General features: G+C 33.8%; 2 protein-coding genes across 2 annotated transcripts; both read left to right on the top strand.

Moving 5' to 3' along the window:
- Positions 1-1389: 1389 nt before the first annotated feature.
- On the top strand, positions 1390-3774 carry LOC120134064 (GTP-binding nuclear protein Ran-3). The gene is made up of 8 exons (XM_039150543.1): positions 1390-1542; positions 1666-1735; positions 2384-2440; positions 2530-2647; positions 2948-3037; positions 3125-3304; positions 3393-3470; positions 3618-3774. The coding sequence occupies exons 1-8, from the start codon at positions 1540-1542 to the stop codon at positions 3685-3687; spliced, it is 666 nt and encodes a 221-aa protein (XP_039006474.1). The 5' UTR covers positions 1390-1539; the 3' UTR covers positions 3688-3774.
- Positions 3775-13200: 9426 nt separating this feature from the next.
- Positions 13201-16783, top strand: LOC120134708 (potassium channel AKT1-like). Its single transcript, XM_039151149.1, has 11 exons — positions 13201-13367; positions 13479-13844; positions 13933-13990; positions 14087-14410; positions 14495-14740; positions 14836-14934; positions 15058-15090; positions 15171-15356; positions 15450-15644; positions 15736-15811; positions 15933-16783. The coding sequence occupies exons 1-11, from the start codon at positions 13201-13203 to the stop codon at positions 16781-16783; spliced, it is 2601 nt and encodes an 866-aa protein (XP_039007080.1).
- Positions 16784-17953: the final 1170 nt, after the last annotated feature.

Consider the following 17953-nt stretch of genomic DNA (forward strand, 5'->3'; position numbering starts at 1 on the left):
ACCTACTAAGGAAACTAGAAATAAAATACCCTTCCTCCAAGAATGGACTATGACAAATATCATTACAGTTGAACTCTTCCATAATATCATTACAGTTCTGATCACAGAATGCCAATTCACCTTATGTTTTTGAGCTATATAGCCATCAAACCAGGTCTCAGCCTTCCCTGTTAAATACATTATAGCTAATTCTACCTTCTGAACTTCAGGAACTCTAAAAATTGAAAAGTACTTCCGACATTTTTTAACCCAGCTTCTAGGATTTGTTCCATCAAACATTTAAAGTTCTATTTTTGGTCTGAAAATATAGCTGGACTGAACATCTTCCCCATTGGATGATCCTCCCATTTCCATGGTTTTTTCCCCATTTTCAAATTTTGCACATCAAAAGTAGCAGGAGGTTGATTTTCACAATGTGGAGAAATATTAACAGGCTTAGATGCTAATATTCCAGGTTCATCAGTCTTAAAAGTGTACTTATCATGCTCACTAAGAACAATAACTAAGCATGGATGCCTACCTTCATTTTTATTTTACTGTGCAGCTGCTGGTGGTTGACCATTTTCTAATCGAGGAGAATCTTTTTTCTCAGATGCCTGGTTGATCAGCTGTAGGATTCTCTGTAAGTAGCCCCTGTTTTCAGTCATTCCCTCTTCCAATATCTTTTTCATTCCTTCCAGCTTTGTTTTCTGCCCAGCCCACCAAGATGGTAAGGTTTCCTCATCCTTAACCTCTGTTGATTGTTCTGGTACCTCTATGGTTCCAGTTTTTTGCATCTTTTTTGTCTTACCCAGCGTATAAATTTGTTTGGGATCAATAAACTCAGCTCTGATTACCAATTGTCAGGTTTATACCTGAAATGGTGAGAAAGGATTGAAGGAATAGAGAAGGAAATTAGGTTTACAGAAAGAAGTTCACTATTTTCATTCATAAAAATCTCATTTTTCCATTACATTCCATATATATGGCTCAGCTTGTTCAATTATTTAGTTACAGCTGTAATATTCTTCTAACAAAATAACCGTTACTTGTCCAGTTCAGCTATGGCCCGTTTCCACTCTTATCTGTTGACTTCCTGCAGCCCACTTACCAACCTCAACCCAGATGCCCTTACCCATCATCCCTTGCTCACGCTCATATCAGATGAAACATTAGGTAAATTCGAAATCCCTAAATCATTTCTCAATTTTCTTTTTTTCTCATCACTAATCCCCAATTCTTACTCCCCAATCCCTAATTTTCCTTCCAGAGTCATGACACATTATTTTCTGTTCACACGATAGTAAGTGGACCCAGGTGAAAAACAATCGAACGGTCAAGATTTATAGAAGAGGGGAGGAAAGAGGTGGGAGTAATCAAATCTAACGGCAGAGAGATTCGCGTCAATTTAAAGCCAGGGGGCCTAAGCGCCGAGACCCTGAAAAAGCCCTCTTATAAAACCCTTGCTATAGCCGTCTCTCCCAAATCACTGCGTTTCCGTCTCTCCTTCTCTCTGATTTCCTCAAACGCTAGATTTCGTTTGTTCGAGTTTCGTTACCGATGGTGAATCCCTCGCCCTTTCTCTGTGATATATATATATTTTTTATTTTGTCTTGAAATCTGAATGGTAATCTATAGTTTTCATTTTCTTTTTGATATTTATTTTCTTGCTTCTTTGTGGTTTAGGCTTTGCCGAATCAGCAGACTGTTGATTATCCTAGCTTCAAGCTCGTCATCGTCGGTGATGGAGGCACTGGTAATTACTGTTTCTCTAGGCTCTTAGATTGATTTCTAACTACTTTTGTACGATTATATTAGATTTTTCTTCCGTTTTTACTGTTCCAATAGTGTTTAATCAGTTTCATTTACCCTTTTTTCACTTATTAAGTAGATATATGCGAATGGTTTAAATCTAGGAAGCATGAATACCATCACTATATATTGCTATGAAGATGGCATCTAGATATGAGAATTTTTATAAGATTAAGATATGTGGTTCTGCGGGATAGGGTATTTTTTTTAAATTAAATTTCAACATGTAATTAACTTTTCAATTTTTTAAAATTAATTTTGAGTTTAAAAACTTTCATAAAAAAATCCCATTAGAACCGAGATACTCATTGTTTGTGAAATAATATAGAGAAAATCGGGGATAAGAAGATACACCTTCTAATTGAAGTGCCCGTTCGAATATGTTATATCAATCTGATTTTGAAGTGTACAATTTTTATATTATGATGAGGTATAGATTTCACTTTTTTATTTGTGAAATTTGTGATTCATTGGAAAGAAAATTGTACTATGGAATATTTACCGTGAAATGTTATGGTTTTACCTTTGGCTTTTGTTGCAGTCATGTGTTATTGATTAAGAATGAACTTGATTGTGTTTTGATGTGTTTTAGGAAAGACCACATTTGTGAAGAGACATCTGACTGGCGAGTTTGAAAAGAAATATGAGCGTATGTGATGACAATGTTTTGAGAATAATTTCTGTTTGATTAGTTTATGACGGGTTTTAACTTGCTTGCTTTTTCTTTTAATTGTGCAGCAACAATCGGTGTGGAGGTTCACCCTTTGGACTTCTTCACTAACTGTGGAAAAATCCGATTTTACTGCTGGGATACTGCAGGACAGGAAAAATTCGGTGGTCTCCGTGATGGTTACTAGTAAGTATTTAATTATGGGGTTCCCGTAATGAGTATTCTGTTGGTTATTCATCATGGTACCATTATTGTGCTCTTTATTATTATTATCATCTATAATTGCTAATGAGTATTGCTGGTAAATATCTATAAGCACTGTCATATTAACATGACAAAGAAATTCCTTTCAGCTAATGCTCAAAGATTGTGTTTCTATGGCTCTTTATGGATTAACCAAAATTGTTGTGTTTTCATTCTTTGTCACTTTGTTGCTATTGCTATTATTGTTTATTTATTTAGTGTTTTTTGTATTGTGTTTTGCAGCATCCATGGGCAATGTGCGATAATTATGTTTGATGTTACTGCCCGCTTGACATACAAGAATGTTCCTACATGGCACCGTGATCTTTGCAGGTATGTTGGAGTTCTCAACCTTTATCATATATGGTTTCTTTTTCGGTTGTGGAACAGCTTATAGAACTTTGTTGTCTCAAATGCCAGGGTCTGCGAGAATATTCCTATTGTTCTATGTGGTAACAAGGTTGATGTGAAGAACAGGCAAGTTAAGGCAAAGCAGGTTACATTCCATAGGAAGAAGAACCTGCAATATTATGAAATTTCGGCCAAGAGTAACTACAATTTTGAGAAGCCTTTCTTGTATCTCGCCAGGAAGCTTGCAGGGTAACTGACCTTTCCCTCTCTTGTTTTATTATGCAATGCTTTGATTGATTCCTAATAGTTGTATTTTATGATGCCTGAATGATTTTAGTGATCCTAATCTTCACTTTGTCGAGTCCCCTGCACTTGCTCCACCCGAAGTACACATCGACTTGGCTGCCCAGCAACAGTAAGTATTTCTTGCCAAAACTTATTTTGTATTCATCTTTTTGGAGTGCTGTAGTCAGGTATTCTATTTGAACTTGAAAGTGAGTATTGAGTACAAGTACAAGGACCTGCATTTGAATCAGTTTCCATTTGTGACAAATTATGACAGACATGAAGCAGAGCTTGCGGCAGCAGCGAGCCAGCCTCTTCCAGATGATGATGATGATGCATTTGAGTAAAAAAGAAGTGTTGGGGCGTTTTCACCGGCACTGCCTGATTATGTTTGGGGTCTAAACAATTTCATCTGTCTTCTTTAAAGTTTTCAATATATATATATATATATATATATATATATATATATATATATATATATATATATATATATATGGGCAGAGTTTCGTGTTTGTTAGCTATCGAGTACAGCTACTATAGACTCATCTTGTTTTTGTTTTTATGTTTTTAATTGCGTTTCGGATGGATTTTGCTTCTAGTAAAATCCATTACCTTTATGTTTTGTACATGCTTTGATTCTGATCTCACTGTGCCCAATATCATCTTGGTAACGTCATAATTCATTTAAGATTAAACCCAAAATGGCCTATAAAGGGATCAACATATTGGATATTTGGGCTGGTCGATGCATGGTTTCATGTAATGATTTTTATGAGTGTTGTTGAGACCAAATTAAATTACAAAGTTAATATAAAATATAAACCCCCAACTTCTAGTCCCTTAAACTAACAAAAAAGAGTTGTCCCAATTGGTTTCGGATAGAAGAACACTAAGGCGACCACAATGGAGCAAAAAATGTTGTTGCAATTGAATAAGCAAGCACTGTTATATGCCACATGGTTCCAACCATGAAGTGGGGGCAAATGAAAGCTGGTATTAACCATTGCCAGCATGTTTACACAAGGTGGGGTTGTGTCCAAAACGACACTGTCCTAATTTCGAATGCTTCATAAGTCACCCTAAAACTGGAACCCATTGCTCAGGCATTCGGTTAGTTAAATTCTGGGCTCGGTGGGTGGTAGGACTGCAGGCCTTTGGAATTGTGAACTGCTCTTCGTACATGTCTTCAAAAGTCGGCTTCCATTGTTATTGTCCTCACAATTGGGTTCTATTTGTCTTCCTTTCCCTTTAAATTTGACAATTCTTTCATCTTTATAACTCCTCGTTGTCTTATTTTAATTGATGTTGCTTCTATGTCTATCGAATATGCTATTTAGCTTTCATGCCTTTAGCCCTAAGGTAAGAAATCCCCCCATATCTTTTATAAACGTTGAAAGTACCTTGTTGGGACTAATTTATTTACTCCCTCTACTATTAAATATATTTATTTAGTCACTATACTAGTAGAGAAAAAATAAAGTAAAAATTTTAATACTTTAGCTTAATGACATATTCAAACTTTTGAAAAAAATTATAATGGGCAACTTAATCACCAGAAAAAATGAAATTAGTAAATCCCTGAAGCAGTTTCCGCACGTCCCGTACGTCCCAACCAGCATGCATGTGCACCACCACTGACATTCCGTCACTTCCTGAACCTATATCACCAGTATTGATCACCCTTAAACTGTCCAAGTGATTGGGATTTGGGAGTCGTGTATTCAATCAAGGACACAACTATATGTAGTCCAGGGAGGCCACTGCCCCCCCCCCCACCTCAACCACTCTTAACTCAAACTGTCCAAGTGATTGGGATTTGGGAGCCATGCATTCAATAAAGGACGGAACTATATGTACTCCAGGGAGGCCACTGCCCCCCCCCCCCCAACAACCCTTAACTCTAACTGACCAAGTGATTGGGATTTGGGAGCCATACATTCAATCAAGAACGGAACTCTATATAGTCCAGGGAGGGCACTGCCCCCCAACACACACACAACCGCCAATACAAAAACTTGGGATTTGGGAGCCCTGCATTCAATCAAGGACGGAACTATAAGTAGGCCATGAGGCCATTGGACTACATATAATTTAAGATCCAATAACTTGGGATTTGGGAGCCCTGCATTCAATCAAGGACTACATATAATTTAAGATTCAATAACTTTTAAATCTAAATCAATATTAATTAATTAAAAAATTTATCTGAAATTTTTATTTTATAATTATATATTATTTAAATTAATTATAAACTTTTTTTAATTAAAAAACATTTAATTTTTATATAAATTAGAAAATTTAAAAAAAATCAGTTAATTTGAAAATTAATCGAATTAACCGAAATTTATTCGGTTCGGTTAATATGTTTGAAAAAAAGTTTGCTTCGGTTAACGGTTAAAGAAAAAAAAAGTTTGGTTAATTCGGTTATGGTTAATTCGGTTCAGTTTTAACTGAATGAACAGCCCTATCCCCGTGTATTTGCAGAAATACATTCATAATTCCTCTCCCGGTCAACAACTTTCAATTCCGATCTACTCGCCGTCCGACCTCCGATCGATGAGCCGAAACCACCATCGTGTTCGTTGTCGAGCGAGGAATAAAACCCCTCAAACCTTTCCTCGTGAATCGTCGCCGTTCGTCGTTAATTTCAGTCGGAAGTATCGTCGGTAATAACTCGATTTCAATTGGTTTTTCGTCGATTCACGACGATCCAATGATCCATTTTCGACACCTCCCACACCATCGTGTTCCTTGCATCGTTCCGAGTCTGTCGGTGTCATCCTTGGTCTCCGTCGACGGCGGCACATGAGGAGGTGAAGTGGTCAAAGTTTTCGATTTGTTGAAATCAAGCTCTCCACATTTCAAAATTGTGAACTGAGCTTTGTAAGTATCTCAGAATCGCTCAAAATAATTTTTAAGAATTTTTCCGTGATTTTTAGGCAGCCTGCGCGTGGGGATGGTCCAAATGACTGGTTTGACCGGTTTTGGAGCACATTTGACCGGTTACAACCCGACCCGTTGACCCGTTGACCGGCATTGACCACTATTGACCAAAACTTTGACGGGCTTTGACCGGGCATTAAACGGCCTTTGACTTTGACCGAGTATACCTATCCTGACATTTTTCGACGTTCCAAATCCGATTCCGCAGTCCGTTTTTCGAAATTCGGACTCGAAAGCTTTGAAATTGACAGTCAAACCCGTTGACTTTGATTTTGACTGAAAATTTCAAATTTTCGAAAAGTCATATTTTATGCTTTCGACGTCCTGAATCTGAATCCGAAGTCCGTTTCGCCAAATTCAAAATCGGTAAGCTATTTTTCACTGATTTATCACCCGATTCGATCCGTTTATCGTAATTAAGCTTCGTTTTTGATATAATTTATGTTGATATGTATCTGAGGAATTATTGGAAGTTGAATTGAAGATCAAAGGCGTTCGAATGGAATTTTATGGTAGATCAGTTTTGCATGGAAATCGAGGTAATATTTTACTAGCTTTTTATGCTTTATGGAACATGTGAATATTGGTAAATGTATGATTAAGAAAATGTTGGTCTCATTTGTGTAGTTAATTAGTTTCTACACTCTATCTGAATACGGTAAAAGGGTTCAATAATTGATTATGGTTCATATGATTTTTATAAAAAAATTGAGAGATTGTTATAATTAAATTACAAGTTTTGTACTTAGTGATAAAGAAATCAACATGGATTTGTAACTTATAGTTTATTTCATCAAAGGTTAAATGTTAAAGGTACTTGGATGGGAAATTATGATAATACTCTGGTAGGGTAAAATTACGAAAATACCCTTAAGTTGTAAGATGTCAAGAATTGTCCCTGGAAGTTGATTAATAACTCTGAAAGGATATATTGATATGATAAAACTACAGATGTGCTTAAGAAATGCTTGATTTTGCTTACGAAATACGGATAACCGATTTTTAACCCCTAGAGGGTTTGTGCAAGATATTAGAATTCTATTAAGAAATCATTTCAAGATAAGAGAATGTTCGGGAAAGCAATTGATCATAGGATCTCTAATTTATAATTATTTTCGTTAAGAGCTAATATTGAAATTATCTAGTTAAAAAATTACGGAAATGCCCTTGAGAGGTAAAATAGTCCGAGTTAACCCTGAATGAGAAAATACTTTGAGGATTCATACTTAACTCGATTAAGTACGGATTTGATTGTTAAGATCCCGACTTAGTTTAGGAAAATTCCTGATATTCTGTTTGTAAAATCTGAGAAAACACTTGACCCATAAATATCCGAGTTATAAGTAAATACCTGAAGAATAATTTGTCGGGGTGCTCTGTTGTCAGAATTGTTCGAAAGGACTGAAATAAATGATAAGATTGAATTTAATAGTAAGATCGGACGGAAGGAAATGATAGGAATACACTGAATCTGTAAAATGACCAAAATACCCCTGTAATGTAAATGACTCAAGAATATCACTAAGCTCAGGAATTATTGAATATCCTCGAGCTCTAAAATGAATGGAATAAAATTGAACATCAAAATGACCAAAATACCCTTATGGCCTATATTAAGTAAATGTCTTGGATTAATTATGGAATCCAAATAAGCATAGGTGTTAGACTACCTTTAGAAGTTATGGAATAACTTAAGTAAGCCGATCAACCGTAATGATATGTCAGTACCTGAACGACATAGATATCAGTTGAAGGTGTATTCATCTTCTCAAGTGTGGTTCGATGATAATTTTGGAAGTACTTAGCTCAGCTCAACTCTAGATCACATTCGGTAATAAGAAATGGATATTCGTTAGACAAATCAACCACGAAGACCAAATTGAATTGAACAGAAGTACAATATGTATATGAAATTCAGAAACGTTTGGATTACCCTGGAGAACTCAGAAGTAACTGGAATGGACTTGACTACTAAATGAATTAAGTAACCTTAAGGACTATGGATTAAGTAAGTGATTTGGATGAGTCTGGAAACGTTAATGAACATACATGATGTAATGTTCTTATGGATCATGAACTACAAATCAAGCACGTCAACATTTCATGATATAGTGAAAGCGTGAAAATGAAATAAAGACATTGGAAGATCTATTCAGTGATGATTCTGAAGATGATCTATGGATAAAAAATTTTGGTATTAAAATGTAAATACCCTGGAAGGACAACGAATTGACCAGTCGATAAGTATTAGTTCTGGGAATTATTCATCTAAGAGTTGTTCGATAATCCGATCAATCGACATCGATTGTAAATATCATGAACCTTCAATTCTTCCTTATTAGCTCAAGTCTCATTCTGAATAACTAATGATTCTGTCAGTTATTGATCTCTTCCAATAGTGACTTTAAATTCCAACATTCTATCGACATACTAAAGATATGTGTTTTTCTATTTGATAAGATTATACAGCACCTCTGAATAATATCTGTAAAATCTGGTGTGTTCCCTAATTATATAAATATTTTATCTAATTTCCGACTTGAATTATGTTCTGATACATTACCTGAATTTTGTTCTGATTTCTGATCTGGATTCTATTATGATATCTGATCTGAATTCTGTTTTGATTTCTGATATCTCCGTTTACCGACGGAGAAATGTTTTATCTGGGGGGTTTATTGTTGGAGGAAGATTATCTGCAGGCTTCTCGGCTGTGTGCTCAGGGCCTTACTGGTTGTACGGGGTGTATGGTTCCGGGGAACCTACACAAACAGATTGTGAAAGGATGGGGGTGTATATATATATGTTTTAAAATAAAAATCTGTATCTTTTTACTGGTTTTATAGGAACACACTAAATAACCTATTCTGATCTCCTGAACCTAAACATCTGAAATATTTCTCTGAACTAAAAGCTCATTATCCATTACCACCTGAAATATCAGTAGGATCTCTGCTCAACATAAAGGTCTGTAATATATGGATCATTAAGGAAATATATGTTTATCTGTATCTGCACGTTCTTCAGCATCATCTGGTAGTTCTGTATTACTGAGCTTTCCGAAGCTCACTCTATTATTCAACATTGCAGGTTAAAAGAATTGTACCAGTGCAGCTATCTATTCAGTAAGGGAGTTCTTCCGACGTTGTTTGCAGAGTATGGTACATGTGATTACGGGGCATGTAATTGTATTTTGTTTTATATACGAGTCTGAAATATATGTTTTATTTTTAAATATAGACAAATGATTTTATAAGTTTACATGTTCTGATAAAAAGTTTTAAATTTTCCGCTATTTTTATAGTGGGTCGCTCTGGTGACCCTAATGTGACAACCCAGATCAGATCGGGTTACCCGCATCGGTCTGAGGGTTTACATAAGATATTATTATTTTTTGAATCACTTTGCAATGACATATTGTTGTCCTCTCAAATTTTAGCGTTATATGCGTTTTTTTTCATCTTTAGTTGATAAACCGTGACATTAATTTTGGTATTAGTCGTCGATGTCGATATATCTTGTTTTTTTTTATCTCGTATTTTTTGTTTTTTTAATAACTTTCTTTGTGATAGGTTTTTTTGCATGACTCATATTCGGTTTTCTTTATTGGTCAATATGTCTTTTTATTTATTTTTCTCATGGTTAGATTTAACATCATCATGACTACTTAAGATAACACTTATTTGTTATCATGTTGATCTTTTCTATTTTGAACTATCGAGTTGGATTTGGTTACGCAGTTTGTGTTGGTAGATAGTTTTCTCACGATGTTTGATTTTGATTTGCGTTTTTCGGTGGTCTTTCGGTAATTTGATCCACTTTTATGGTTCGTTTGTCGACACAATCAAATATGTTTGTATCTATCTTTCGTTGGAGTTTTTCTAGATAGATTTTTCACCTTTTCCTTATATGGTCATTGTATAATCTCAAATTGTTAATTTATTATATCAATGGTTGTAGAAGAATATCTTAATTATGTGTTTAATTTATGATTATAATAGTAAACTTTCGTTATAATTTGAGATTCCTTTTATTTTAAAAAAACAATGACCATGTGATTTGATCCCTTCTCTACACTTGGTGGTTTGTTTCCTCAACTTTTTTTGCATCAATTCGGAGCTTCAATGGTGAGAAAGGGCCGAATCTAAGCAATTAAAGGCTACCGTTGATTTTGCTTGAAAATATAAAGCAAAACACTGTGTCACTCCTCACATGCTTAAATATGCAGTCAATTCGCGGATTCAAAGTTTCAGTTTAATTCGTTAAGAAACACTACCGGAAGGCTCGACATCACATGGCTTTGGCTCTAATATTCTCTTACCACATCTGTTCAAGGCTTAGATACAATTCATTAGTGTCCTCAATGATAAAAGGAGAGTGTTAGTTTTTTTTTTTAGATGTTTCGGATCAAAACAATTATATTTATATATTATGTGTGTATTGTCAATAACTAAGAAAAGTTATGAACAAATATTACTTCATAATCATCTCAAATTATTAAAAAAAAATCAACGGAATCATTTTATTATTTGATTTATATTATTTTTTTATTATAAATGTAAATTTAATCTTAATATTTATAATTTTATTGAAATGGTTTTTATTTTTAAGTTACATTTATCTCTAAAAGGTATAGATAGGTTTATTCTATTCAAAATACTAACATTTTATAATTATTTTGTTTGGATAAATAATCCATGTCTATAATCTATATTTATATTTTATAATATAAAAAAGTAAGAGTGTGGAGAAACTTTTGAACCAACGAGAATAACTTTTATAGTTCAATTATATTAATCTAGAAATATTTTTGAGGGTGAATAATTTATCAATATTTTTTTAAAAAATAAATTGAAATTATATTTTCTTACTTTGAACAATTAATTTAATTTTACTTTAATAAATTATAAAAAAATCATTAGTTTTATCAAACATTATTTTCATTGTTTTGTTAAGAAAAGACCGTAAATACAACTAGAGAACTAAAAAAAAGATTGTGGATATGATATGGGGCTTGATTTTGAATAATAAATAAAATAAATAAATAATAGTGTATTATTTTTCAGTTAGATTGAGACTAGAGAAGACTAAGACTTAAAATAATATTTGATAAATTAACGAATCAGATTTGAGAAAAAGAGAATAATATGATTAGATTTAATTCGACATTAAATGAATTAATGAGAGAGATTGAGAAAGAGATGAAAAATTGAGAATTTTATGGAATTGAAAAATAAATGGACTCAATTATAAATGTAGAAAGTAAGATTAAAAAAATTATAGGCCTCAATTATAAATGCAAAAAGTGAGATTGAAAAAAATTAAAGGCATCAATTATAAATGTAAAAATTAAGATTGAAAAAATTATAAGCCTCAATTATAAAAGTATAAAGCGGGAATGAAAAAAAAAATTAAGAACATCTATTACAAAGATAGTCATTGCAATTGCATTGAGTGCTCCCCTATTAGTTGGCTCTACATCGACAAATTGTCGTAAAAGATTATCTAACTATATGATATCGTCGATTCAAATTTTTATTACGAATTTATAAAGTTCGAATCATTAAATAAAACGAAGTCGTTTTGGTCTTAAGTTAAGTAATTTTATTATGTTACGATTTGGTCCCTAATTTCTTTGTTTTTCAATTTTTTCCTCTATGTTAAGTCAAATTTGACCAATTTTGAACCACATATTTCTAAACCACTATAGAATACACACGTAACTTCAATTCATCTTTTTGACAACAAGTTTCATTTCTTAATTTAAAAATTTTGTTTAAATTTGAACTAATTCATACCATATAGTAATACATAATTATAATTAAACTTGAACAAAAGCTTGAATAACTTGTTTTGACTCAAATGTTATATATTCGACTTCAAAAATTTTTAAATAAAATTTGAATCATAAAATATGACTTGTCAACTCAACGAACTCAAACTTTTTTTTACTCGACTTAACTTGATCGAATACTCATCCATATTTATAAAATTTTTAAAAAATAAAATAATTTTCAAAAATCGTAATTAACTTTTATCAAACAATATAATCAAATTTAATATTTAATTATCAACAACTAGTTGGTCTAGTGGGATTAGACACTAGATCTCAAATTCGATGTTTGCAAATGGAGCAAACTGGATTGAGAGAGTCACCTTTGTCTCTATAATATCTAATCTGGATTAGTCTATTAATAAATTAGAAACCGGTGACTATATCAAAAAATTAGTATTTATTTTTCATTAAATCAATTAATTTTATAATATAAATTCAGTAATTATAAAATTTATATAATTTTAAAATATTTGTTTTCAAACCCAAATTAGTTACAAACAAATATATCAATTATTCAAAATTCAAACACAACCAGAATTTCACTCAAAATCATTATCATTTAACCCAAAAAAATGAGATTTATTAATATCTCTTAGTTTCTTGTTTATCAAACAAACTGTTCAAGTGTCTTTTTATAAATTAAAAAATTAACTATTAAATATTTTTCAAAGTTTTTAAATCAATAAAAAATTAATATAATTATCAAATACAACTAAGAAATTTTAATCACTTTAGAAGTTATAAGTTTGAGCAGTTACTTCTATGATACATGGTTAATAATTAAAAAATATTCTAAAAAAATATTATCTTATAATTATCCTATACTATTTAAAAAAATTGATCTTATTATTTAAGTTATTTTTTTTAAAAAAGAAATATTTAAATCGATTTTTTAAACCCCATTAAATAATATCAAAATTATATATATAAGAGAAGTATACTACTAGGAGTGTATCATCCAGAAGGAGACATAAATGAAGTGAAAAAAAACTAGAAATCAAACTCAACATGGTTTTCATGTAAGCCAAAAAAACACAAATATAAAGCTGAAGCTCTTGCTTTGCCCATATAAAAAAAAAAGATGGCGAGAGAGAGGGAGAGAGAGTCGTTGTGGAGGGAAGAAGAGATGGAGTGGGAGAGTAGCCATTACAGTTCATTCAAAGGGGTTCTTCCTTCCCTTGGAAACCGAAGTAATTGTCGAGTCAAGCCCAGGAGATTCACTGTTTCTCCTCATGATCGCCGTTACATGTAATCAAACAAAAACCTTTCTTCTTCATTTAATGCTTTGGGTTCTTTCGTTTTCCATTTTCTCAGTCTATATTAGTGGGAGATAATGATCTTTAATGCTTGTTATTGCAGGATATGGCAGAATTTTCTGGTTATTTTGGTCGTCTACACAGCTTGGGTTTCACCATTCGAGTTTGGATTCCTTCATAAACCGCACCCAGTTCTCTCTATTACCGATAACGTTGTCAATGGATTCTTTGCTCTGGATATTGTTCTCACCTTCTTTGTCGCATACATGGATAAAGCCACCTATTTATTTATCGATGACCGGAAGAAGATTGCTTGGAAGTACAGCAGATCCTGGTTGGCTTTCGACATTATATCTACCATTCCCTCCGAACTTGCTCAGAAGATTTCCCCTAAACCATTAAGCTCCTATGGCATATTCAACATGCTTCGCCTATGGCGTCTCCGCCGAGTTAGTGCCTTGTTTACAAGGTACAACAAGACTATTTCCCTTTCATCACCTTGCTTTCTAGCTTTAGATTGTTGTTGAAATATTTATACTTACTGTTGCTTTGAACAGATTGGAGAAAGACAAGAACTACAGCTACTTTTGGGTTCGGTATTCCAAACTTATTTGTGTGAGTACAAGAAGAAACAATCGAACAACTTTATCTGATAATTTATTGTTAGTAATGCAGCTCTATTGATGAAAATTTGATGGTTTTTTTTTTTAGGTTACGCTTTTTGTTGTTCATAATGCCGGATGCTTCATTTACCTTTTAGCTGCAAAATTTCACGATCCTGGAAGAACATGGATTGGAGTAGTTCTGGGAGCCGATTTCAAAGAAAAACAGACTTTGTTGAGTCGATATGTGACATCAATTTACTGGGCTATCACTACATTTACTACTGTGGGATATGGGGATATTCATCCTGTGAATACAGGGGAGATGGCATTTGATGTTTTCTACATGCTCATCAATGTCGGATTGTTTGCGTATTTGATCGGGAACATGACGAACTTGGTTGTCCATTCAGCCACCCGAACTAGATTATTTGTGAGTAAATTTTTTTAGCTTTGATGTTGGAGGTTATTTATCTGTGTGCTAATATTTTCTTGTTTGATGTTTTCGACACTTTAGAGGGAGACCCTTCGAGCCGCTTCGAGTTTTGCTCTTCGGAACCAATTGCCTCGACGCCTACAAGATCAGATGCTTGAGCATTTATATCTAAAGTACAGGACAGATTCGGAAGCGCTGCAGCAGCAAGAGACCCTCAATTCACTTCCTAAAGCCATCCGATCAAGCATTTCGAATTATCTTTTCAACTATGTCATTGAAAATGTATATTTGTTTCACGGGGTTTCTAATGACTTGCTTTTTCAGCTGGTAATCACACTAGAAACATGCTATGCTTTTGTCCTTAACTCTCTTCTTTAGTTCACATGGAACCCTTATACATCTCTGTGAATTAATGTCTTAAGGCACCGGAGATGAAAGCCGAATATTTTCCTCCAAAAGAAGATGTCATCCTGCAGAACGAAGCTCCCACGGATTTCTACATCCTTGTCACTGGTGCTGTGGTAAATACCATTATTTCTTATTTTGATTCTGCATTGCATGATTCATGCCACAGTTTATGTGTGATATCTGACTCTAGTTAAACACTCGAGAAATGGTCACTAACGTTTTGTATTGTTTCTCAGAATCTATTGGTTTCTAAAAACGGAGTTGAACAGGTAAGTCGTATCAGTCAAGTACTAGCCTTGTCGATCTGTAGTCATGAGCCTAATGTAACAGAACGCCACTCGGGTTTCAGGTTGTCAGAGAGGCAAAAGCTGGTGACATTTTCGGTGAAATAGGTGTACTTTGCTATCGGCCGCAGCTCTTTACTGTACGAACAAAACGCTTGTGCCAACTACTACGGCTAGACCGTACCACATTCCAAAATATCATTCAGGTCAATGTTGGAGATGGGACTATAATCATGAACAATCTCCTTCAGGTATATATGTTGTACAAGATGATACGACCTAACTACTAATGTATCCATGGAACCCTTTCGCATTGAAATATGCCGGATTCTTTTTTGGTGCAGCATTTGAAAGACATGAATGACCCTATTATGCAAGGCATTTTAATGGAGACGGAGAACATGCTAGCTCGAGGGAGAATGGACCTACCTCTCAATCTTCGCTTTGCCGCACTAAGAGGAGATGACTTGTTGTTGCATCAGCTATTGAAAAGAGGGCTTGATCCTAATGAGTCAGACAGCAATGGAAGAACAGCTCTGGTTTGTGAAATTGTTTTCTATTCGATATGGTCAAGACCCTAAGTTCTTAGGCCAGTGATGCTAACCTTTAACTTTTTTTGTGTGAAATTAGCATATAGCTGCATCCAAAGGAAGTGAGAACTGCATTCTTCTCTTGCTGTATTATGGTGCAGATCCTAACTTTAAAGGTAGTCTCTGGTCTCGAATTTTACACGCAGTATCCATGTATGGAACTTGGATATCTGGTTCAGATATATGATCAACACTCATCTTTGAATCCGAATAACATATTTTAAGTAATTTGTGCAGATTCAGAAGGAATTGTACCACTATGGGAGGCAATGCTTGGTGGCCATCATAAAGTAGCCAAACTACTAAATGAAAATGGGGCAAACATCAACGTTGGAGATGTAGGTCACTATGCCTGCACTGCCGCCGAGCAAAACAACTTAAGCTTGCTCAAGAAAATCATTCATTACGGCGGTGATGTCACGTGCCTGAGCCACACCGGTTATACCGCTCTTCATGCTGCAGTCTGCGAAGGCAACCTTGAAATTGTCAAGTTCCTTGTCGAGCAAGGCGCCGACGTTGATAAACCTGATTTTCATCTCTGGACACCTAGGGTTCTAGCCGAGCAACAAGGACATGAAGAAATATTGGCATTCTTTGAATTGAGTAAAGAGACGAAAACTGATCAATCTATCAAGTCCACTACAGAGAAGCCAGAGACGCTATCCCTCGGGAAGTTTGCAAGTGAGCCAGTCATCCGTCCAACAGCAACAGGATCGGACAATAATGATGGATCATTGAACCAACCATGTCGAAGACGTCATACTAATAACTTCCACAAGTCGTTATTCGGGATAATGTCAGCTGCACAACATAGGGAGAATGATTTACTGCGTCCAGTTCATCAATCCAGGGGTCTGAATAACTCAATTATTACACCAACCAGAGTTGTAATAAGTTGCCCTGAAGTGGGACAAATAACTAGAAAGCTTGTTCTTCTTCCGGGGAGCTTTGAGGAGTTGCTTGACATTGGAGCTAAGAAATTTGGGATCTTTCCTGTTAAAGTGGTGAGCAAAGAAGGAGTTGAGATTGATGAGATCGATGTGATTAGAGATGGTGATCATCTTGTTTTTCTCAACAAAGATCAATAGCACCTTAACATATGATTTTTTTTCTATTTTGATTTACAATATTAAAGTGTATAACTTTCAATTACTTTGGCGTGGTTTTATTACCTAAATATATTGTTTTTTAAAACTATCCATGACTTTAGTATTCCCAAAAAAAAAATATTTACAAAAATATCATGTACTTATGTAAATTATGATAAAATTGTGTTCTATTAGTCGAACATTCTGAAATACGTGTTTAACAAGATACATCTTACATCTCAATCACTAGATGTTTAGAATTATGTGAAAGGTGTGATTGAACAATCACGTTATTCAGAGGTTTTAATTTTGAAATTCAAATACAATAAAATTTTAAAAAGCACATAACACAAAATACGTTTTCATGCTTGGCCTTGACCCCGTGTCTTCCCTAGCCCTATAAAATCCCCTCTAACTAGGATAAACATATAAAATTTAAATTAATTAAATTTTATCTTTCATACTTAATAATCACTGGCAGTTGACAATCAACACTAAGATTAGTATCACCACCGACTAAACAAACATCAATAGAAAAGAGAAAGATGACACAAAAATATTAAAAGAAACTTAAGTTAAGAAAAAAAAACCCTTGAAAATTAATTAATAAAAATATATTAGATATGATCAAAATACAATATTATTATATTGATAAAGAAAATTAAGGTATCACAATTGATATTATCGTAAAAAAACGATATCACTAATAGATTTTACATGAGTGAGTTCCACAATGTGATGTTTATCAGTTACATATGAGATTACTTTGTTTTTAGTTGATTTTTAATATGATCGTTTTCATCAATTATTTCAATATTAACCATAATCTCTCTAATATTGTCAGTCCCAATATCATCATGTGTTGATCGGATGGATTCATTCATCAACATGTCCCAGTCGTATGATAATGAATGATATGCGCAAAATAATTATTGTGGAGATTTTTAATCAACAATTTCATTATTAATACCTTCATTCTTTAATAATTTCATAAAAATAAAATCGCGTGGAGAGTGACTTCCAAGTTTTTTATCAAGTAAATCAAATTTGATTTGTTACATGGTAGTTTTCAATCTCTTTAAAGTTGATATTGATGGTTCAATAAAGATATTCACAAGGTTTTTCAATGCTTTGATATTACAAAATTATGGCAAAATTGAATTTCTTATC

This window comes from Hibiscus syriacus, unplaced genomic scaffold (assembly GCF_006381635.1).
Source record: "Hibiscus syriacus cultivar Baekdansim isolate YM2019G1 unplaced genomic scaffold, ASM638163v2 tig00110597_pilon, whole genome shotgun sequence".
NCBI classification, from domain to species: Eukaryota; Viridiplantae; Streptophyta; class Magnoliopsida; order Malvales; family Malvaceae; genus Hibiscus; species Hibiscus syriacus.